At 47.6% G+C, this 23059-nt stretch overlaps 1 protein-coding gene across 12 annotated transcripts in view; it reads right to left on the bottom strand.

Annotated features, from left to right (window-relative positions):
* The window catches only part of Apbb2 (amyloid beta precursor protein binding family B member 2), a 280610-nt gene that overhangs the window by 5398 nt on the left and 252153 nt on the right, over window positions 1-23059 (bottom strand). For 9 of the 12 annotated variants that reach the window (XM_070012606.1, XM_070012611.1, XM_070012615.1 and 6 more), the window contains 5 exons: window positions 8294-8408; window positions 6474-6561; window positions 5578-5661; window positions 4101-4216; window positions 2477-2656 (listed from right to left, as the gene is read on the bottom strand). In XM_070012606.1, the coding sequence (XP_069868707.1) occupies window positions 2477-2656; window positions 4101-4216; window positions 5578-5661; window positions 6474-6561; window positions 8294-8408 (583 nt within the window). Of the gene's footprint in view, window positions 1-2476; window positions 2657-4100; window positions 4217-5577; window positions 5662-6473; window positions 6562-8293; window positions 8409-14507; window positions 14593-23059 lie in introns of those variants that run through there. The other 3 variants (XM_070012608.1, XM_070012614.1, XM_070012617.1) reach the window with 2 other exon arrangements.

Raw genomic sequence — 23059 nt, 5'->3', positions numbered from 1 at the left:
ATGGAGGCTGAAAGCCATTCATTTTATAACACAAACCATCTGTTACGATGCATTTTGATTGCATAAAATAGTCATTATCTGCTTGACGGACGCCTTCCAGTGTCTATTTGCCTCCTGCAGCACTTTCACCCCCTCCGACCCTGCCCCTGGTTCGTAGGTCTGCTGGACTCCTGGCACCCCATCGCGCCTCTGCCCCAGTCCTGCTCCTTCGTACCCAGGTGCATGAGCCTTGGGACCCTGGATCCACAGCTCTGGAGCAGAACCACCTCTCTAATGGGGCCTCTGATGGGGCTGTGTGTGCGGGGAGCCAGAGCCTGGTGTGAGCAGCCCCCTTCCCTTTCTCCTTCCCCACCATGCCAAATGAGTCTTACAAAAACCAATCTGCTCTCTTTTCCTGTTCCCCACCATCCCCCCTCTTACCGTTTCCTTCTCCTCATTCTCCTCATAGCTGTGCGCAACAAAAAACCCAACCCCAAACCAACCAGCAGGTACAAACCAGAGAGCTCCTACTTCCACCCTCCGGGGCACCACCTTTGCTTCTTAGCACCTTCCGGTATGTCTGAGCTCTGCGTCCACTCTCCCTTTCGCAAGGCCACGCTGCCACTAATCCTCCAGCTCGATGACTGAGACCTGTTCTGAGGCGTGTCCTTCCACAGTTAGAATTGGTGTGAACATCCCAGCGGATGTAACAAACCCAGGCGGTGGAGCCATTACCCATGTGGGCTGTATGCTCTCCCAGGCTACATGCCTGACCAGCAGCTCACTGAATGCTGTAGGCAATGATCACATAAGGAAGCATTTGTGTATCTAACAGTTTCTAAATGGAGAGTAAAAGCATGGTATAAAAGGTAACTAGAATACCTGCGTAGACCTCTGGCCATGACCTGAGCGTGCAGGCTTGGCACTGCGGTGTGTGCTAGTGAGTGAGGAGTGGGTATGAAGGCCGGGCAGAGTCCTGGCACTGCTGCAACTTTATGAACACCCTACACTTGAGCTATGCTACATCTATTCACAAGTTCTCTTCAATAATAAATTAGCCTACTGTATTTGTTTTACTTTCTAAACTTTTAAAAAAAACTATCTGAGCCTTTAGTAATAGCACTTAGTTTAAAATACAAATTCTCTATTCAGTGCCATTATAGGTCAGGAATATGGTGTGGGGTGGATGTGTGTGACCCCCACTTCAGTCCAGCTCCTGGTCTATTTCCTTCAGTCTAAGAAACTGTTGATATCCCCTAACCTAAAACCAGTCAACCAGTAGACCTGCCAGTTGCCTGAAGAGACCCTCCCTGTTCCCTCTCAACCAGTCCCATCCCTTCATTTCTAGCTTCCTAGACTATGACAGGGTTTTGGGTTATGTGACTCCTCCACCATGCCTGAGCTCCATGATGCAGGGGACAAGCCGAGCCACACTGGTGTCTGTCTGGCCCACAGCAACTGGACAGCACAGGGGCCTCCTGCCTACTCACCTGTCCCTGTGCAGCCCTCCCACTGTCCTCCCCCATCTCTGAGCTGAATTCCTAAACAGGATCAATTCACCGCCTGAACAAACCTCCGGTGAAGAGACACAAACTGTGGCATGAGGCCCCTAGCCATTGTGACCGCTCACCTCCCTCCACTTGCTCCCCGAACCCCTGCTTGCTATGCTCCACTGCACCATGGACGTTAGGCCTAGGCTCCCACAGTCACCCTCTCCTCCTCTGTGAGACAGGATCACACTATATGGCTGAGGTTGGCCTCAAACTTGTGATCCTCCTGCCTCAGCCTCCCACCTGGGATTACAGGTGTGTATATCGTATCTGGCTTAGTTCCCTTACCATCGATAAAAGTTTTTCAGAGCCTTCAGTGCAATGAATGAGAGAAGATTTTGATTTCTAGTCACATACACAGTGAAGTGCCCTGGCTTTGTTACCCTGCAGTGCGGGGCCGATCCCAGGTGCTGGCATTTACCCATGTGGTACCTGGTGGCCCACTCTTAAATTCTCTGAGCCTCCGTTCTCCTAAAGGCAACACGGCTCACTACTACCTAACAGGGTTGTTGTAAGGATGAGTTAAAAGCTATATGAGCACAATGCACCTAAACCAACTATTTGAAATAAAAAATCACGTGGGACAGTTTACTTCCAAAGTCTCAAGTTGAATACAAATAGTAACAACTCACATATGACTAGCATTTCATCCTGAGATCAGCTTGGACCAGAACAGGTCATCCTCAGATCTGCAGCCTGGAGGCCCCTCCTGTCCAGCGTTAATGGACTCACCAAAGAATATGGCTCTGTTTGGCCTCGCCAAGTGTATGAGCCTCGGCCTCATGAAATGCAAACTTCTTGTGAGGATCGGGATCAGCTCTCCCGCAGGAATGAGAGCGGGGTAAAAATCGCACAGGACTTTACATACCCCCATTGTTTTCTTCCTTGACATCTGCTGCTGTGCTCTCATTTCTGGGGAGGCCTACCTCACTGTGGGGGTCACTCACCATGCAAGCGGCCTGGACAGCTTCTGACACATTAGCGGCATTGGGCTCGCACCAGAACACGTGACACTCGAAGCACTGGTTCCCAGCATCCATGATGAAGGCAAATGTATGGATGTCCTTCCCGACACCCATGAAGGACAGGAACCGCACCCGGCACTCCACCAGCACATCCTCTTCATTCTGGAAGACACGTCCATCACTGGCTCGAAGCCAGGCACCAGGTGCCGGGCCGTGCTTTATAGGCAATGGTCACCAGAACAAACCGCACACCCAGCAGAGAGGATGTAGTATAGGCAATATGTCCAGATGAAATCCGGAAAGGACTGTGTCTTCCTAGAGAGGTAAAACAACCTAAATGCTGAGGCCACCATGATGGTGGGCTTCTCTGTCTGGTGGCTTGTCTTGCTGTGAGCTACACTGCTGCCATAGGAGCTGATGTAGGTCTGGTTCTCTATCCACTGTACCCCAAGTCTGCGAGGTCATACAGACTTCTTACATACTCCCCAATATAGGTCACCCAGTAGCCCAAAAGCTATCTGCCCAAGTGAGCTCCAAAGGGCATAAGAAGAGAATTCCCTGTCTCTTCATCTGCCCCTAACCGGCCACACTGAATCGCATGTCTATTAAAACCATGTAAAACCAACAAATTGACCAAACCAACCCACTTGTCAAATCATCTCCCTCCCATTCTACAAACTGACACCCATATGAGGCAGCATGAGGAAATGTCTAGAATTCATTCTTAGGATTGCAAAAGATAGTATCCTTTGCAATAACTCTATGTAATGCCTCAAGTTGTCAACATGTCCAGATGGTCAACATTCAGATGTGTTCCTGACTTACTAAATACACATCAGGTGTGAGAGCAGACTTGGCAGGCAGCCCGCTGCCTGGTCTAAGTGGCCAGGAGGTTTTGAGGCAGACGCTGGAGTTAGGATTTGGGTGAAGGATGGACTGGCGAAGGGGCGGCGCTGTCATACAACAAACTTGAGGAATGGAAGAAAACTCCAGTATACCTCCTGGAGAATCAGGAAGGTCAGTGACCCGTTCATAGAGATACTGAAGGTGATCTATCATGGTAGAAGAAGGGCAGGCTGATGACTTGGGGCCTTTCTAGGACAGGTGCTTCATAAGGCACCTTGAAAGTCTGGGTTAGACTGCCTGGTTTGAAGCCTGGTCCTATACTGTGTGATGCTGGGTAAGTTACCTCATCTCTCTGTCAGTTTCTTCAAGCACATAGTAGGATAACGAGGATTGAGAATAATGCTGTGCTCTGTTAAGTTGACCAATGATCTCTTTTACTCCCGATGGTGCAAATCACTAGGCCTCTCTAACAACCTCAGCCAGCATGGTCTACCGAGCCCACAGGGACTGGCCAGACCTCAAACCCATGAGTAGGCTACAGCTAGGGACACACAATCACCACTAGCAAACAAGCAAATGAGGAAGATAGAATCAGGATCACCAAACAAAAAGGCTCCATGCCCAGAAGAAAGCAGAAGTGTACACAGTTTTGACTGACATGAAGGCCAGGGTCTTTTATGAATGAAGGTTATTTCAGTCCCAGGTAAGCAAGTTTCCTGTAGCCCCAATGGGCCAGTGTGGCCCACCACCCCCCGCTTACCTTCTCACCAGTAACTGTCACAGTGGCATCGGCCACATTCATGTTCACCGATGGCCAATCTTCCTTGTTAGATGAGGTCATGAGATTTTCTATGGCACTATTCAGGGTGTCCATGCCTGTCAGGGGAAAGCGCGATCAAAGAAGGTTCTGGAGTTACGGACCACTCCTGAATGCAGGCCTCACCACCCAGGCCCAGCTATATATATATACCCAGGCCCATCTTTGTCCTGAACACAGGCCCCTTCATCGATTCATGCTCATGTATGCACAGAAGAAACAAAATGGCTGGATTTCTAAGGGAGAGGAAGCCTAGGAGTCCCTCCAGGGGCACAGCGCCATTCGTTCTGTCTAGGATACCTGGTATACTAAGCTCAACCTTGCTCCAAAGATTTCTTGGCTCTGAGGGTGTGACCAGTCCTCAACAAGTGCTGCCTTTGTCCAAGCAGAGGGGCCTGGAGAGAAGGACCCAACAGAAGTCAGCACGTGCTAGCTGACCTTCCTTCATCCTAGGGGACTTTTTTTTAATAAGGCCAGGTCCCTTACCACTTGGACATAAGTAGCAAATATTATTCAATGGGGGTATTTTGCTGGGTGTTCCTACAGGCTTTTTTCTGGGCTGGAAGAGTAACCACTTTATTCCAGTGTAACTCACCTAAGATTCACTTCTAGTGTAAAATTCATTGATTTTAAACACATTCGTAGAGGGCCACTGATCAGTTTTAGAATGCTCTGGAAATAATGAACCAGATTTCATAAGAAAATCTTGTGTCTTTTAGGAGCCACATCTAGCCCCTGGCTACCATACACATGTTGTCTCTCTGTCAGAGATTTGCCTGTTCTGAAAAATGCTCATAAGGAGAGTACGCCATCTGAGGCTGGCTGTGACTGACTTCCTTCCCTTAGCTCAACGCTTTCAAGGTTCACTGGAGTCTTGCAGTGCTTCAATACTTCATTGCATTTTATTACCAAATAACAATTCCATTATCTACAAGTAGCATGCCTGATTTGCCCATCTGTCAGCTGATGGACATTTAAATTGTTCCCTTTTTTTTTTTTAAGCAACTATGAATTTCTGTGAACAAGGTGGAGAGATGTCTTCCTTTCTCTAGGGTATATGTGCAGGACAGAAGTGTTGCCACATCGTCTCTCTCCGCACTCCCCGCCGCCCCACCCCCGGCCATCCAGCACATGAGAGTTCTGATTTCTCCACAATCTTTTCTAACCAGGTCAAGGGTCCATTGCCCAACCCCTCTTCAGCCCCACTTGAAGACACCAAAGCCCTTCACAGGCTGTGACTACACATCTCAGGACTGCTAGGTCCCTGTAGGTGGGGGTCATCGGTCCAGCCCGTTTAGCTTGCCTGCAAAGATCACTTGCACTCTGACTGGGGGCAGGGATTGCTTTACAAGAGGAGGAGGAAGTGATAACACACTTCAGCCAAGCGCTTGCAGAGCGGAAAGATCAAAGTTTTACTTACCGACTGGTCTGTCCACAGGTAACATGCCCAAGTACTGCACGTGGAACTTCTGGACCAGCTCAGTCTTTGGTGTTGGGAAATCTACTACAAGGAACCAGAGGGATGCGTAGCTCAGTGGTTGCAGCCACCACCTGGCAGCTGGAAGGTTCACAGCACCCCCAGGCACGATGGCCTCCTTCGGGATGCTCCATAAGAACAGTCAGGATCCTAGTCAACTTTTACCTCATGCCTGGTTATGTTAAAACTGCTTCTAGGCCGGGCGCTGGTGGCTCACGTCTGTAATCCTAGCTACTCAGGAGGCTGAGATCTGAGGATCGCAGTTCAAAGCCAGCCCAGGCAAGCAAGTCCATGAAACTCTTATCTCCAATAAACCACCAGAAAACTGGAAGTGGCACTGTAGCTCAAGTGGTAGAGTGCTCACCTTGAGCTGAAGAGCACTCAGGCCCAGAGTTCAAGCCCCACGACTGACAAAAAACCCCAAAAAACCAAAAAAAACTGCTTTGTCTCTCTGATGATCACTAAGAAGCAGCTTTTGATTACCTGTCTGTTGTATGTGGCTGATGCTCAGAGTCCAGTCACAAAGGGTAGAGACACAGGAAGAATAACTAGAGATCCCCCCAAACCAAAAATCCATGTCCTTACCCAATCCATGCAATATGAGTTACACCACAATACTAACAACTATCTATAATCTTGTCCAACAGCAACAAAACTAGCCAGCCCTTTGCACCTAACACTCCTGGCACCAAACCAACTCTGGGGCCTTGTGGGATCTCACATTTGTGGGTCTGAGTGTGCTTTTTAGAGAAACTAAACTAACACTAGAGAACCACCCAAGACCGTGGCGTCTTGCCAGGATGGAGACGCCATGATGGGGGGGGACGCATCTGACCTACCTTGCAAAGGGACGTCCAGGTTCACGTTGGTCCTCTCCTGTAGGGAGCTGGAGGCCAGGGCTTTGGCATTCTTCCTTTCGGCCATAATCTGGAGATGAAAGATCCAGCACAGGTGGTTAAAGGCTCTCACATTGTCTGGCCAGGGCAGCCAGAGTCTGAGTTGATTTTATTCTGACTTAATTTAGCTTAAATTATTAGCCTCATTGTGATTATTGTGTCTCTGGACTACATAGCTTTTTTTTTTGGCTGGGGCTTGAACTCAGGGCCTACGCACTGCCCTTACGCTTTTTTTTGCTGAAGGATAATGCTCTACCACTTGAGCCACAGCTCCATTTCCTGCTTTTTGGTGGTTAGTTGGAAATAAGAGTCTTAGGGACTTTTTCACCTGGGCTGGCTTAGAACTAGAATCCTCAGATGTCAGCATCCTGAGAAGCTAGAATTGCAGTGTGAGCCACCAATGCCTAGTTGGACTAGATATTTTGATGAGAATTTTATTTTCTCTGGGGAGAGGCAGTGAACTGTTTCTCAAGGTAACTGTCCCTTCATTGTTTGGAATTTATTTCTTCCATTTACCAGGTTCCTGCCTTTGCTGAAAACCATCCCACACGCCTGAGCCTGGGACTCCCCAATGGTCAGTGGGATACAGAATAGCAGACTTCCTTGTGCTAGTATATGCTGACATGTACATACTCTTTTCAGGGCACATAGAGTATATGGGTTCAAATTCTACCTCTGCCACTTATTAGCTATGAGACCTTGGGCAGGTCATCTGACCTGTGTGTCTCATTTTCTCAACTGCATATGAAGTGACAATAATATTTACATCACAGGGCAGTTCTGAGGATTAAAGGAATATGTCTAGCAGTTGGCAGGCTCAGTAATGTCAGCTGCTATAATATCTCAACCCCTAGTCTAAGCTTTCCATTCCATGGTAACAAAGTCACTCCTGGGTTAGAGGCATGGCTCAGGTGGTAGAGGGCCAGTCAATGAACAAAAGCGTCAGATACCCAGCTCGAGTCCTGATCTTGGGGAAAACAAAACAAAACAAAACCAAAAATCACTCCCAAGCTCCACTGAGCCTAGCTCTCCAGCTCTGCGTACTGGACAGTGAGTACCTGTCTAGTAAGTGTGAGGCCGACCCTAGTACTTTTTTTTTTTTTTTTTTTTTTAAAGCTGCTGGGAACCAGTGGCTCCCAGTGTAATCCTAGCTACTCTGGAGGCTGAGATCTGAGGATCGCAGTTCAAAGCCAGCCTGGGCAGAAAAAGTCCATTTATCTCCAATAAACCACCAGAAAACTGGAAGTGGTGCTATGGCTCAAGTGGTACAGTGCTCACCTTGAGCTGAAGCACTGAGGGACAGTGCCAGGCCAGAGTTCAAGTCCCACAACCAAAAAAAAAAAAAAAAAAAAAAAAAGCCACACTATTGCTGACATGTAGTATGTAGTTATGTCTACATGGCTGCATCTGCATGAGGCATGGACAGAGTTTTCTCTTTACTCTCTAAACAATACAGCTTAATAATAACTTACCCAGCATTTGCATTACGCGTTATGAGTAATCTCAAGCTGACTGAAAGTATAAAGCGGATGTGTGCAGGCTGTATGCTATGATGTCACATGGTATCTGTCCAAGGACACTGGCATTTGCTGAGGCTTGGCTACCAATGCCTGGTAGTTCTGAAAGGTCCCTGGGCTGCATAGCACTATGCTCACTTCTTCCTAAAGCAATGTGCAGGGCAGCTCCCAGCCTTTGCCTTCCTTTACCAGCCTGAGCAGTGAGACGGAAGAACCCAATGGACCACAGTCCAGGACCTGCCTTACCTTGGAACAAATCTCGTGAAGACTCGTGGCGATGGCTTTGGCTGGTGTGTCACATCGAAATACATGACATTTCAAAATTCTCGTATCTTTGTCTCTTGCTACATAAGCAAAGTCCCTGTGCAAATGAAATTCATCAGGACATTAGACAAAAGGAATCTCTTACCAACATTCTCTAGTTATGAACATTAACGGAGCTAGCAGCAGTATGGCAGCGGTGATGATTTATTTGGAAAACGAAATTTCAGCAGCTACAGAGGCACAGGTTTATGGATGTCAGGAATTCATTTCTACATAACTACAGTCTCCTGAATGAGTACTGAACTCTGCGGAACCTTTCCATACAGCGTAATAACAGACATGATGATACAACAGAACACATGCTCGGGGAGATTATGGACTGCATGAGTGACAGCGACAGACATGGCGGACGAGAAGCACAATAGACTCTGATGATGAACACGTGCACAGTGGATGGGCCAGCCCACAGCTGCTTGAGAAAGTTGATGGGCAATAGGAGGGCAGAGACCCCGCGGGCTGCAATTCCACCAGCAGTGCCTGATTCTGCCAAACACTTCCCTGCTCCAGTCCTGCATCGCTTGGCTCAGACACCATGGTAAACAAGTGGCCAAGGTTGGATTCTAGCTCGTGCTTTATTGATGAAAGGGTATCCACTAAGATTATGACCTGGCTCCCAAAGAACCCTCTGATAAATTTCTCATGGTTACTCAGTGCTGAAGTGTTTATGAAGAATAAACGCCCAGCTTTACTCACCCAGTCACGGGTCATGATGATTGATGTGCACACGATGCTAAGCTGAGACACTGTTGTGTCAACACAGCTACAGATCTTTGCTTGCTTCTTTTGAGATAGGGTTTCACTATGCAGCTGGGCTGGCCAGAAACTGCAATCCTCCCTGAGCCTTCTGTGTGCTGGGATTACAGGTGTGTACCATCACGCCAGGCAAATAATTTGACTGTTAAATTGTTACTCTTAATAGAAGAGCGGGCGGTCTTTTCAGATGGACAGGTTCTTCTCAAGATAGCTGTATTTACCTGGAAAGGCAGAGGGAGCTACTCCTGGAGACAGGTGTCCATCTGGAATCCTTAGCCAGAAGAAATGTGGGGTTCGGGTGAGCTCTTTGGTTGGGCTTCCTAATCTAGGCTCTAAGCCAGGCAGGTCTTCACCTGTCACTCCTCACAGCCTGCCCACCGCTGGCCTTGATGCCTGCCCCCAACCTCCTCCTGCTTCTGCACGATACATCAGTTAGGATCTCCCCAGGAGACCCAATTCCATGTTTGGCCCATCTTACCACTTGGACATCTCCTGAACCACTCCCCTCACTCCCTTTTTCTAGCCTGGCCAGGACTCAGCATTGTAGCAGGTTTTTGTCCCCTGCCTTTGCTCACACCATCTTCACCCTGCTGCCACTGCTGCCCAGTGAAGCTGGGAGCAAACGCTTTCTCTGTGCTCCCTGGCTTCCTGGACACACGCTATCCCCAGTGCACTGGGCACCAGAGTATCTAGTTTGTCTTCCGTGCACGTTCTCAAAGCTCTATGAAGGAGGTGTGTACCTTTATTCATCCCCAATGTTTGGTGTAGGCTGGGTGTAATAGGTAAGCACAGTTCAGCCCTAGAGCTCAGGCCTGTCCACACACCCCTCACCTGGCCATATGGGTCTGGGTGAGGAGCTACAGACTTCGGGAGGCCCGCCCCTTGAGGGGGTGGGTAGAGTCTCTTGCTTCCTGTCCTAGTCTCACCCACTATCAAGGCCATACATTCACTGAAAAAAGAAGCAACTCATCCAGGTGCTGATGGCTCATGCCTGTAGTCCTAGCTACTCAGGAAGTTGAGATCTGAGGATCAGCATTTAAAGACAGCCCAGGGAGGCAAGTCAGTGACTCATCTCCAATTAATCACAGAAAAAGCCAGAAGTGGCACAATGCTCAAGTGGTAGAGCGCTAGCCTTGAGCAAGAAAGGAGCTCGGGGACAGCACCTAGGCCCTGAGTTCAAGCCCTAGGAGCAGCCAAAAAAACCCCACCCAAACCAAAACCGACAGAACTCACGGTTTTAGGGACCTTGCACCATGTGCTCATGGGAAGTCTGAGTCTCGGTCCCCTCCCTCTTGCTGCACTCACGATCCTGATGCATCATAAAGCGACAATGTCTCACATAAGGCTTTCTTTACATTTCCACTGCCGTTTTCGGAGGCTGAATTTCTGAGGCTTCCCAGGGTTACCTATAGGAAGTCCTGGACAGTATTCCCACCAACTTACCCCGGCTGAGCTCTCCCTCTGCTCCAGAAGAGGTGTGCTGCCATGTGTACTTGTTGTGGTACCCACTGCCCAGAGCGCGGCCCACCACGGAGGCCTGCTGGCCCTCTGTCTCATGGCATGTAAATCCAGCGACATAAAGGAGGTGCATGCTCAGCAGGGCTTGGCTGTGTCCATCCCAAGACAAAAGAAGGGACAGCCAGGACAGAGGTCAGGCCTCAGGTAACCCAGTGTCACGTCTCATTCCAGATCCTCTTAGCTCTATGGGAGGCCATCCCTAATCCCTCAAAGCAAAAGCCAGCACTTCCGCAGCACTGACAAATGCCACAAGTGGAAAATTCCGCAGCATGAAACTTCGCTGTTTGCACAAACTTATTCAAATATTGTGAAAATTCCCTTTAGGTAATGTGAACCAAGTGTGTAGACTTGGATCCTATCCCCAAGATATGTCATCTGTATATGCAAACATTCCAAAATCTGAAGAACAAATCTAAAGAATTGAACTACTCTGCTTAGAAGCATCTTGGACCAGGGACAGACTAACGACCTTGGACATGGGTTTTAACCTTGCCCTTAAATGAGGGGTGACAGGCTTCATTTCCTAGTCCTTCTCAGGCTCACCCACTGGAAGAGACTCTTGGGGTGAATGGAAGTTTCTACAACCTCTAGTGTCCCCATGACTGCTGGAGGCTCCCGGGTTACAGCAGCGAAGATGAAACAGGCCTCAGGGATCCCTCCTGTCAGACTTCAGCAATGTGTCCTTTGTTCTTCCATATGTAGCCCTTTGGGCACTATTTTGAAAATTATTAGTATTAATCTTCATGTTCTTTCGGCGGGGGGTGGAAGGTGATGGACAGCCTGAAGGGAAACCCTTTGGAATCCGCATCTTCCCAAAGGAGACGCTTGGCAGCCTCAGGCTGTTTTGAAAGAGCCTTAGATCTTTTCCTGTTCCCTGTCAGGTATGAGGCACAAGTTCATCAGTCCCTGTGGCTAAGCCGAGTAGCCAGCCCTCCTGCAGCTCCACTGGCCTCTCTCTCTCTCTCCTGGCTCCTTGGAGGGTCTGCATGCTGCCTTCTGTACCCCCACCTTCCTGAAACAGCTGAGGTGCACAGGAATGCTGCGGAGCCCTGCCCGGGCCGCATCACATCGCTTTCGAGTTGCTGGTTGCATCTCAGCCTTCCACAGAGTTCAGTCTCAGAGAGATGGGATTCTCTGCCCCACCCAGGTGGCCGGTGGCTCACATACATAGCACATCCCTGGCCCCAAGGATCACCAAGCCACGGCCAGAACAGGACCCCTGTTTTCCCACAGAGTCTTCTAGACCTTTGTCTGAGATGACACTTAGCAACAGGAACCATTTCTGCCCCTTGCTCCAGCTCACTGTGCACCATGCTGGATGAGGAACCATCTGCCCAACCCTGAGTGGGGAGTTTCGTTGCTGAAGTTTATTCAAGCCAGTAAGGGCAATCACGCACCTTTCACCTTTGATTACTGAGCCTTGTGCTTCCAATGCCTTTTGTTCTTGTCCTGCTGCTGCTTTCCCCAGTAATTATTCCCCCAGAGGCTCAGCCTCCAATTCTGCCGCAGAAAAATGTCAGCACTGAGACATCTTTGACAGCCTCAAATTTCTTAATGGCAAAGAAGAAAAAAGGATGGAAGGTTGCTTTCATTATTCTTAGCTCCACAGCACTCCAACTGCCCCATAGGGGCCTGCGCCATCTTTATGTAGGAATGAATAAACAGTTCTTTACTCAACTGTGTTCTAATAGAAATAAAAATGTCCAAGCTAGGGGCTGGGAAATTGGCTCAGTGGTAGAGCGCTTGCATTGCATGCCTGAGGCCCTGGGTTCAATTCCTCAGCACCACATAAGCAAAAAGAAAAAAGCCGGAAGTGGTGCTGTGGCTCAAGTGGTAGAGTGCTAGCCTTGAGCTGAAGAGCTGAGGGACATAGCCCAGGCCCAGAGTTCAGGCCCCATGACTGGACTCCCCCCCCCCCCCAAAATGTCCAAGATAGAACAATTCGCCCCTTTTCTTAAGTTTCTCCCCTTCAACTCTCTTAGGGTAAATGGAATTTCCTTATGTTTATTGTTCCTCTATAGGAATTTAAGAAGTGTTTCAGGACTCTTAGCTGTTGTATTGGCTAACCTTCGTCCCTTCCAAGCAGTTCCCACAGCTGGACCCTGGAGGAACTCAGGGGTAGGAAATCTGTTATCCCTAACAAATCAGCCTGACCTGTTGTTAGAAAGGTTCTTTTCTCCTTCTTTCCATCTTAGACTTTCCTTTTTCCTCCCTTTTCCCCAGTAATGAGATTTAAGCTCAGTGTTCTACAATCTTCACCTGTTGGTTGTTGTTTTGGGGTTTTTTTTGGCCTGTGCCAGTCTTGGACTATGATCCACCTCTCACATAGATGGGATGATAGGTGTGTTTTTACCATATTTGGCTTGTTCTTTGAGCTGGAGGTGCCTTGCTAGCACTTATTCTCTCTCTCTCTCTCTCTCTCTCTCACTCTCTCTCTCTCTCCTCTCTCTCTCTCTCTCTCTCTCTCTCTCTCTCTCTCTCTCTCTCTCTCTCTCTCTCTCTCTCTCTCTCTCTCTCCCTCTCTCTCTTTGGCCTGGGGTGGCTTCAATCACCTTTTTGTCACTGTTTCCTGGACAGCTGGGATGAGTTACTGTGCTTTACAATATTTTTCTGAATGAAATACTGACACTTGCTTCTCTGCAACTTTTGCTTGTTGGATGTAGCTTTTCTTTCTGGAGAGGCTCAGAACAAGCTGACCTCATCAGCTACACAATGGCCTGTGTGGCTGGCTGTGTCTCTCTCCCTTCCATAGTTCCTATTAGACTCGCTTTCTCTTTATCTCCGCTGGTGATATTCCTCACCAAGGCTCCACAGTTTGATAACATCTTTCACATAATTTGTATTTGCTCAAGTCAAATACAGGTTTTCGGCAGGGAATGTGTGGAGTCTGGCCCTTGACAGGCACTTGATAAATGGGACTTAACATTATAAAACGAGGAAAAAGAAGTCACCCTTTCCTCCCAGCTCATCTGTGGTGGAAGCTGGAAACAGGCACACTTGTTCCCAGTACACAGGGCTAGGTCCCACCTACAAGTAAGCATCAGGAAGGGGCCTTTCTAGCTCTTTCTGACAAAGGCCGTGCGTTTGCTTTGGATCTGACATGAACTCAGAGGGCAGTCCCTTCCCTTCCCAAGCACTAGGTGATGAGGGCAGCTCACGGTGAGGGGAAATGGCAGCCAGCCCGGGCAGTCTTTACACAGTGAGGTCTAGGAAACATTTCTCCTTTACTCTGCAGCCCCCAGCCAGGCAGGGTTTGCCTGACACAGATGCCAGCACAGAGGCGCCTGCCTGACTCTTCCTTATGCCCAGCAATGACCACAATCCGTCCTGGAAGGAGAAAACTCCCCCAGCACCCTTCTTCCATCAAAATGACGGTTTTAGGAAGCGACAGAGCTAGAAGTGCAGAGACTGTAGCTCTCAACAGTCAGGCAAGGGGTGACAGTGACAATGGTGCTTGAGGTCTGTGTCCCTTCCATCGCCACAGTCCCCCTGCAGTGGCGAGGAAGAAGTGCTCCACGCACGGGGCCAGCGGCCCAGTGCCAAACCCTGCAGAACACACCTCCCCAGAACACGTACTGTAAGCCCTAAGCTAGAGTGTCCCTCAGCATGCAGCGCATGCAACCCGAACATTTCTATCCTGTGCGCTCCCTCCCATGCTCATTCGATTTTTTTCAGCTGGTCCCTCGGCCCATCACCTTCCCCAAACAGGGTCACACAAGCAGAGGATGAGGGGCATTGGTGGTAATGATGGTGATACATGGTGAAACAGAACCAGCTGTGCCTGTGAAAGGCCGGGCTGGCGGACAATGGTGCTAGCATGGAGGAAGCGTGAGCTGCAGACATGGAGGGCGGCGCGGGGTGTTACCTCTCTCTGAATCCGGGCAGGCATGAGGGAACAGAGCAGAAACAACAGTTAGCATTCACACGGCACCCAGTGAATAAGAGCAGCTCCTCAGCACCAGCCCTGTTTTATTTCCCAACTATGCGGCAATTAATAGCCTGCCACTGCTTATTTTAGCCGAACCCTCTCAACCCAGAAGAGTGTATTTTGAGCCACATTACGATGAAGCCAAGAGATGCCAGCTGAATTTACAGAGGCAACATATCAACTGGGGGAGGTAAGCGGGCTTAAAATACCCCAGTGAAACACAGTCAACTGCTCACAGTAAACTCTAGCAGATAGCTTTACTTGCTCCCAAAACAGGGACAGGGATGGGGCGCAGCCTTACCTGCTTGTCAGCCTTTCTATGGGCAGCAGGTGCATCAGGACATATGGGGAGGAGCAGAGATGAAGGGCAAGGGCTGGGGTAGGGAGCAGGGGACAGGAGGTGGAAGATTGCAGGGGAGGGGCAGATAGGAGATGAAGGCAGGCAGGTGTGAGCAGAACAGCACATTTTGAGTTCCACCCCCCCCCAGAGCTGCCTGGGGGTCCCTCATTAAGTCCTCTTGTCATGGACAATTGGAGGGACACAAGGGCAGCCTCTCCCCCACCAAGAAAGACATACATGCATTATTCATAGAACACTTGATTGAAGAGGTGGGGAGCCCAAGATAGATAGAAGGAAAGAAAGAAGTGCAAAATTCCTGGGGAGCTGCTCTCCTGCATCCTGCAGCCAGGGCCCCAAAGGCCCAGCAGGGCCCTGCAGGACAGGAGATGATCCACACAGCAGTGGCACAGAAAGGTAGGGCTGCACACCACATCACAGACAATGACTGTGACGTGCCATTACATGAGAGGAAGAAACTAGCACACCCAAGATGCCATCTGAAGTGAAAAAGAGAGTCTCAAGTGAAAAACCACAAGTAAACAGAAACCTCAGTAAACAGAATTGAGGCTCCCGGGCAGAAAAGTCTGTGTTAGCCTTGAGCAAATAAGCCAAGCGAGAATGTGGGGCTTTGAGTTTGAGCCCCAGTATCAGCACAAAACAACAACAGAATAAAGAAGGGAGATGAAATGCTAGGCATGTCACAAAGGTGCAATGGCCTGCATCATGACCATGGTCACCATGATGTCGTCTAGTGGTTCACATCTCAGCCACACAGTACTGAGTGGTACTGGTGATGAATCATCTCCTATGGGGGGACAGTGACCTGGAGGAGGGGCAATGGCCTCCCTCCCAGAGGGGAGGTGGTGCTGGAATCCCCTCTGCCCAGTCCTTCTGCATCCCCAAAGGTCCTCCTGCATCTAGGAAAGTCTATCTTCAGAGGAAACCTAGATTACCAGCAAAGGAACCAAAGGCTACATGCTAATTGCACAAGTCTCCTCATCCTCCAGGAGTCCTCCCACCTGGGAGAAGAGGCGCTGAGAGGATGCTGGTTCAGATGTCATCAGAAAGTGCTTTGAGAGGAACCAAAAGCTCTCCATTTCTCCTTTTATAAAACCTTTATTTTTTGTTTGTGCTGGTCAGGGACTTGAACTCTAGGCCTCCCCACTCTCAGATTTGTCTGCTCAGGCTGGCTTTGAACTGCAATCTCAGATCTGAGCCTCCTGAGAAGTTAGGATTATAGATATGAGCCACTAGTGCCTGGCTTTTTCTTCTGTTTCTTTTTATGCTACTGGGCTTTGAACTCAGGGTTAGTTGCGCTTGGTAGGCAGGTGCTCCACTATTGGTGCCACACCTGAGCCCCTGGCTGCCACTCCCTTTTTGCTTTATTTTTTATTATTATTATTTTTTTGGTCGGCCGTGGGGCTTGAACTCTGGGCCTGGGCGCTGTTCCTCATCTCTTCAGCTCAAGGCGAGCACTCTACCACTTGAGCTACAGCGCCACTTCCAGTTTTCTGGTGGTTTATTGGAGATAGGAGTCTCATGGTCTCTCCTGCCAGGGGTTGGCTTTGAACCACGATCCTCAGATCTCAGCCTCCTGAGTAGCTAGGATTACAGGCGTGAGCCACCAGCGCCCGGCTTTGCTTTATTTTTTTATTTTTTCCAGGGCCTTGCGCACGCTGGGCGGGCGCCCTTCTGCTGGGCTAAACACCCAGCCCCTTTGCTTTATTTTTAAAAAATAGGGTCTTTATGTTTTTGTTGAAGGCAAAAGACCGAGAACTTTCTACTTCTACTTCCTGTAAAGTGAGATTACAGGTGTGCCCCACCATGTCTTGCTTATTTTTGAGACAGAATCTTCTTAACTTTTTTTTTTTTTTTTTTTTTTTTGCCTAGACTGGCCTTGAACTGAGATTCTTCCTATATCTACCTCTGGAGAAACTGGGACAATAGGCATAAGCTTCCATCCCCAGTCCTTTAATTTCTTATTCTTCATATAATGTCTTTGTCTGATTTATGACAAATTTGGCCAAATGGCTCTAAATCTAAAGATCTTAGCATATGATGTGCTTCTTTTGTCTATAACTATTATGTTTTGCCCCACTGGTGGAACTTAAGGAAATAATACTGTTAAATATCTACTACAATTCCTCCTGATGGCAGAACTCAGGGGGAAAAAAAAAGATCCTGCAAACTGAACATAGTTGGTCCTTTGGGGTTAATAGATACTGTTTAAGTGTCAAAGTGAAAACCAGCCATAAATAAGAGATTTCTAAGGATCACTGAAATGTCATTCAAAATTCCAGAAATGTTGCAGACAGCAGCATTTGCTCCAGTACCTTGCAATGTGCTGGGAAAAACCATCAGACTAAAGCTGCACCTCTACACAAGGCCAGACTTTGTGGGAGCCAACAGGCTAAATATAGTCAGTCACAAGCTTACTGCCTCCTTTCTGTAGGAGGTACCTCAGGGAAGACTTAAGCCCTAAGGCTGATCCCCTGGGAGCCCCACAATCCAATGCTGCCTGTCCAGACTGCTCTCAGATGCTGCTCCTTGGGAAAGCAATGTGGGAAGTGTTGGCAATGATTTCCTTAACATAAACTGTACATAACTACTTGGCATGTTTAACTGGGCATCTGAATGAATAGGAAATTCAAAAAGAAAAAGGAGGAGGAGAAAGAAGAAAGGAAGAAGATGGAAGGGTGGGAGAAGGGAGGGAAGAGAAGAGAAAAGGGGGAAGGAGAAAGAAAGAGAAGGAGGAAGAGGAGAAGAAGAAAGAATGGAAAAGCAACCCAGAATGACAAAGTCTATCGCAGGTTTCTGGATGGGAACACCACCGAGTCTCCTTCCCTGGCAAGGCCGCCTACTTCTTATGTGACACAGCCATCCACCTTCCTCACACTGAACACACAGGCAAGGCCTCTCCTGGGCTTTGCCAGTCTGCTTCTGCAGAACCGTTATGTGCTACATTGTTTGGATGCTTATCTTTTATCCTCAAAGATCTGGGTACAGATCATCATTCATCACATAGCAGCAAAGTACAAAATGTGAAGGTGATGTCATGAAAATTCTCTCACCAGCTCCTAGACATGACAGTTAATTCCCCCTCTTTACTTCTTTTCCTCCTTGTGACAGACACAAGCCACGTATTCTTGGTCAGTCTCTGTTCTGCAATGTCTTCATCTGTACAGTGGGCATACAAGTGGTGCTCACAGCCAGAGAGCTGAGAGGACTGCATTTCTGCTGGCCATAGCTGTAGGGAGACCTTCCCTGAGGGCTGGGGTGCAATACTGCAGGAGGGGGGAAAGGTCCACTGAGCTGGGGGTCGGGTGCTCCAAACTGTTCTTATTGTAAGGGTCTAGGAAGAAGGTGCTCAGATCCCCCATTTTCTGCAGTTTTGAAAGAGGATGGAGATGGAAAGGTTCAGTAGTCGCCCAAACTCATCTACAGCTGCCTGGAACCCAGCAGAAATGAAGGACCTTGGAATGTAAATGAGCACTAAATTTTCCACTCCACTTTCAGCCATGGTTGACACCTGAACTACTGCCTCTTCTGTCTCCCTGCCCAAAGTTCAGTTTGCATATGTGCGTGCGTGCGTGCGTGTGTGTCCTTTCTGTCTTCATCACTCAGCATATAAATTTGAGTCAGAATAGCAGGGACACAGGTTCCCTCCCCCATCCGGAGCAGGCTGGTGAGAACCTATGAGAACATGGTGAGCTGGCTGGATTTCTCTTTCTCCCACTGCTGTTTATCACACACAGCACTTTAGAAATGACTTCAGCTCATACTCAGTTTTCATGTCATCTCTAACTATGTTAATAAAACATATATTTCATCGGCATGGCAGGAGGTGAGCGCTGGGAAGATCATTCATCTCTGACGTTCTTTGAGAGTGAAGCAAATGTGTACTGGGATCATCTCCATTCAAAACGACAACATTGCCTCAGGACCCCTAAGCAGATTCCTTTCTTCAGGACATTTGTCTAGATGAAAAGCAGCTTCTTTGCTCCTAGAAATCAATGTATAAATTTCCCTTGTATATTGATTTCTATCAAGATGTACTGACTCCTGAGGTAATTTTCTTTATATCTGTACACCTGAGATCATTTTTTAAAATATCTGTTCCGCTAAGAGGAATTAATCTTTATGTATCACTCCAGGAAGAGACCCAGTGTAACAAACCCTACCTGTGCTGGAGCTGAGACTGGGGAGAAGACATTAGTAGGAGGTCTCAGGGCACTGCCCTCACCCTATCAGAGGGTACATGGTGAGAAAGAACGAATGCATGTTCTTCCTTTGTAGAACAGCTATTTGTTTATTTTGGTGGTACCAAATATTGAACTAGGCCTTACGCTTGCTTGGCTGGCACTCTACTACCTGAGCTTATGCATCCAACCCTGTTGTTGCTGGTAATTTTAGAGAGACAGAGTCCCATAGGGCTTTCTGCCTGGACTTACTTTGAACTTTGATCTTCTGGATCTCAGCCTTCTGAATAGTTAGGATTACAGGCATGAAACACCAGTGCCTAGCTTAGCATGATTATTTTTATAAGTAGCTGGTCTCTTATGCCAGCATTTTTTCTTTTAAATCAAATGTGATTATTTTTTTTTTAAAAATCAAGAAAATAAAACTCTCAAAGCTACCACTGTATCACCCTATTTTTAACTGTTTGAATCTATACTCCTGTCCCTATCCAAATTTGGACAGGTCAGGATAAACAAACCATCTTAAAAAGGCTCAGGTGTGGGGCTGCATAGCTTGGTCTGCAGGAAGTGTCTCTGGGAACTGGGTTTCAGCACACCACAAAGCGGCCCAAAGGGGATTCAATCTTCTGAGTTCCCAAGGAGAAGTCTGAATACCAATTGTCATTGCAGGCTCTGCTCAGGTCTTTTAGATTGGAGGTTAGGAAACTATGACCTGTCAAACCTGCCCATTCTGTGAATGAATCATCTTTGAAACACAGCCACAGTCATCTGCTGAGGCACAGGCTATGGTGGTTTGTGTGTTACAAACACAGCTGAGTAGCTGTCACCGAGACTGCAAAGCAATTATTACTGTTTGGCCTTCATGGAATCAGATCATCCACTATATAGATGATCTGATTCAAGAGCATAGCATACAACATGGACAAGCACTGGGTAAATAGTTTGTAGAGCCCAGTGCAAAATGGAAACATAGAATTCCCTTCCTTCCTTCCTTTCTTTTATCATTAAACATTCCAAGATGGTGGTAACAGAGCATAAATCAAGTGTGGGCTTTTGAGACTGTCTTGAGGGGATGGAATAATGCTTGACAAACCTAGGACTGGGCAGAAATGAGTCTGCGAATGTATCTGTCCACTTTGTGTTACTGTAACCAAGTAGCTGAGGCTGGGTACTTTACACACTAGCTCATCATCTGGAGCTCTAAAAAGCATGGCCCCAGCACTCTGCTTGAATCTGATGAGAGCCTTCTGACCACATTGTAATCTGGTCAGTGACATCATGGCGGGAGGGTGTGGAAGAAGGAAAGTGCGACTGGCAAGAAGAGAAGCCAGACAGATTCAGGAGCGGTGCCAGGCTCACTTAGAAAAACCTGCTCTCATGAAGCTTCCCTTAGTACCAGCAGGAATCCCTTTTAGGGTGCTGTTCCCCATGACTTAATTTCCTCACACTGGAAGTTCCACCACCTCAACACTACCATACCAGGAACTGAGTTTCCAGCATATAAACCCTGAGGGACCCCTGGAGATCACCAAATTATACAACCAAGATGCAGGAAAAAGAGCTTTCCAATATGCAGATTCTAAAAAACAAAACAACACTAAATATCAGGCTTGGTATGTTTCATGTATGATTTCAGTCCAAAAAACAAGTCCCACCCTCCCCCCCAGTGAAGAAAACCCCACCCCCACCCCCCAGCCAATCCTTTTTCCACTAAAATCTTACATGAACACATGATGTGTGAAACAGTTTTCTTGTGGTTCTGGCACTAGTCATTTTATTTCCAACCGCCACTGACTAGCTCTGTTCTTAAGAATATTTGGAGAGGGCGGGGGATGGAAACAAAGCCCCCCAGAATCCTTGGAAACAAGTGTTTGCAGGTAGCCTGGCAAATAGATGCATGCTTTGAAATGACAGAATCAGGCCAACTTGGCCTGATTGTCAACTGTGCCCACGGCAGCTGCTTTCCTTCTATCATAATTATTTCAATCCTCATAATTTATTCATCTCGAGACAAGCTTACATGTTGTAGGGTAACCAGTCCTGGCTTCTAGATCAGAAAGGCTGGCAGCCGTGGCCCCTCCTGCCCCTTCCCATCTGTTCAAAATACTGACTGCTGATGACAGAATTGTTTCTATATCCAATTTGTTTTATTTTATTTTTTTTGCAAAATCAAAATTGTGTTCGTTCCCTGACAAAGATGCCCTAAGCTTTCAAGTTCTTAGTTCTACAGCCCAAAGGAGGGGAGAGAAAATCCCTTCAGAAACGAAGTACAGATGGTCCTCCACTCACTGTGGTTCAACCTGGTGATCTTGTAGCTTAATGGTGGCATGAAAGTGACAGGCATTCAGTAGAGAATGTACTTCAAATGTTGATCTTTTTCCAGGCTGGCAATACGCAGTACAGTATTCTGGCTTATGATAGGCAATGGCTCCCTATCAGCTACATGATCAAGAAAGAGGAGAAACAAGAAGCCAGGCATTGGTGGCTCACACTTGTAATCCTGTTTCTTAGAAGGCTGAGATTGGGAAGTTCCCAGTTCACGGTCAGGCTAGCCCAGGTATTCGGGTGAATGTCTTCTCAACCAATAGCTGGGTATGATGGGGTACACCTATCATCTCAGCTGTGTGGAAAGCAGAGATTGGGAAGACTGAGGTTCTAGATCAGCCTGGGTAGAACAGCTCGTGAGATTCCATGTCAATGGGAGTTCTAACTGGACATAAGGGCATGTACCTATCATCCCAGTTTCAATGGAAAGTATAAAGGAGGTTAATTATGGTCCAGACACAGATCTAGTGGTATTGCTCAGAGGTAGAACACCTGCCTAGCAAATATGAGGTCCTGAATTCAAATCCCAGTGCCACCATTATCTAGCTTTCCAAATGCTCAGTGGATTCTCTCAGCAAGTTACTATGGAGGTTAACCTTATGAGTTAACATGTCCATAGAAAAGTTTTATTTAAGAGAGAATGTCAGTTGTTAGAACTACAGAGGATACTGCATCCAAAACAAATAACTGTGAATGTCCTTATAAATGGCTTCTTATAAAATTGGCAGCAGAGGTAGAATAATTTCATATAGGTTTAGACTTAAACCTGTTTTCTTTTCTTATTTCAATCTTATGTTTTATGCTAGAACAAAGAAAAATGCTCGAAGGTCTGGTAACAAGTAGCAAATGACAGTCAGAGCACTCAAGGGTAAAAAAGTCTTAGAAAAGTTGGCCAAAGCATAAGACTCTACTGGGCATGTCTGATCATTCACACTGCAGAATAAAACAAAATTAAGTCAAGGTCTTGACACAACATAAATTTAAAAGGAGTCCCTGCTTTGCTTAATAACTTTGTCCTTGAACAGTCATTATTTCTTTTAACATGCATTTCCAAGAGAAATAACCAGTGACTCACTCCCGAATCACTCCCCTTCCTGCAATTTCCACAGTCACTCCGAGTCCTGCCTGCTTTTCCTTACACCTACTACCAAGACTAGCACAGCCTAACTGGTCCCCCATTCCACTCCTGCTCCAAATGTCCCTGCTGCTTATCAGCTTACTCAAAGATTTTTATTAATTTTTTATTTTTTTTTGTCAGTTGTGGGGCTTGAACTCTGGGCCTGGGCACTGTCCCTGAGCTCTTCAGCTCAAGGTGAGCGCTCTACACTTGAGAGCCACAGTGCCACTTCCAGTTTTCTGGTGGTTAATTGGAGATAAGAATCTCACGGACTTTCCTGCCCAGGCTGGCTTTGAACCGTAATCCTCAGGAAACTCAGCCTCCTGAGTAGCTAGGATTATAGGCATGAGCCACCGGAGCCTGGCTAATAAGATTTTTTAATGAAAAAAATTTGATTGTGGATATTCATCTGATGGCCACTCTGCAAGTGGTAACCAGTCAAAATAAAACCGAGACCTTGAACTACAGTCCAAAAGCCTTGCCTGATCTTGTCCTCATCTGCTTCTCC

This window comes from Dipodomys merriami, unplaced genomic scaffold, assembly GCF_024711535.1.
Source record: "Dipodomys merriami isolate MVZ:Mamm:240054 unplaced genomic scaffold, mDipMer1.0.p SCAF_9, whole genome shotgun sequence".
Classification (NCBI taxonomy): Eukaryota; Metazoa; Chordata; class Mammalia; order Rodentia; family Heteromyidae; genus Dipodomys; species Dipodomys merriami.
The sequence above is the reverse complement of the archived record's forward strand: the minus strand, read 5'-3'. Positions and strand labels throughout refer to the sequence as shown.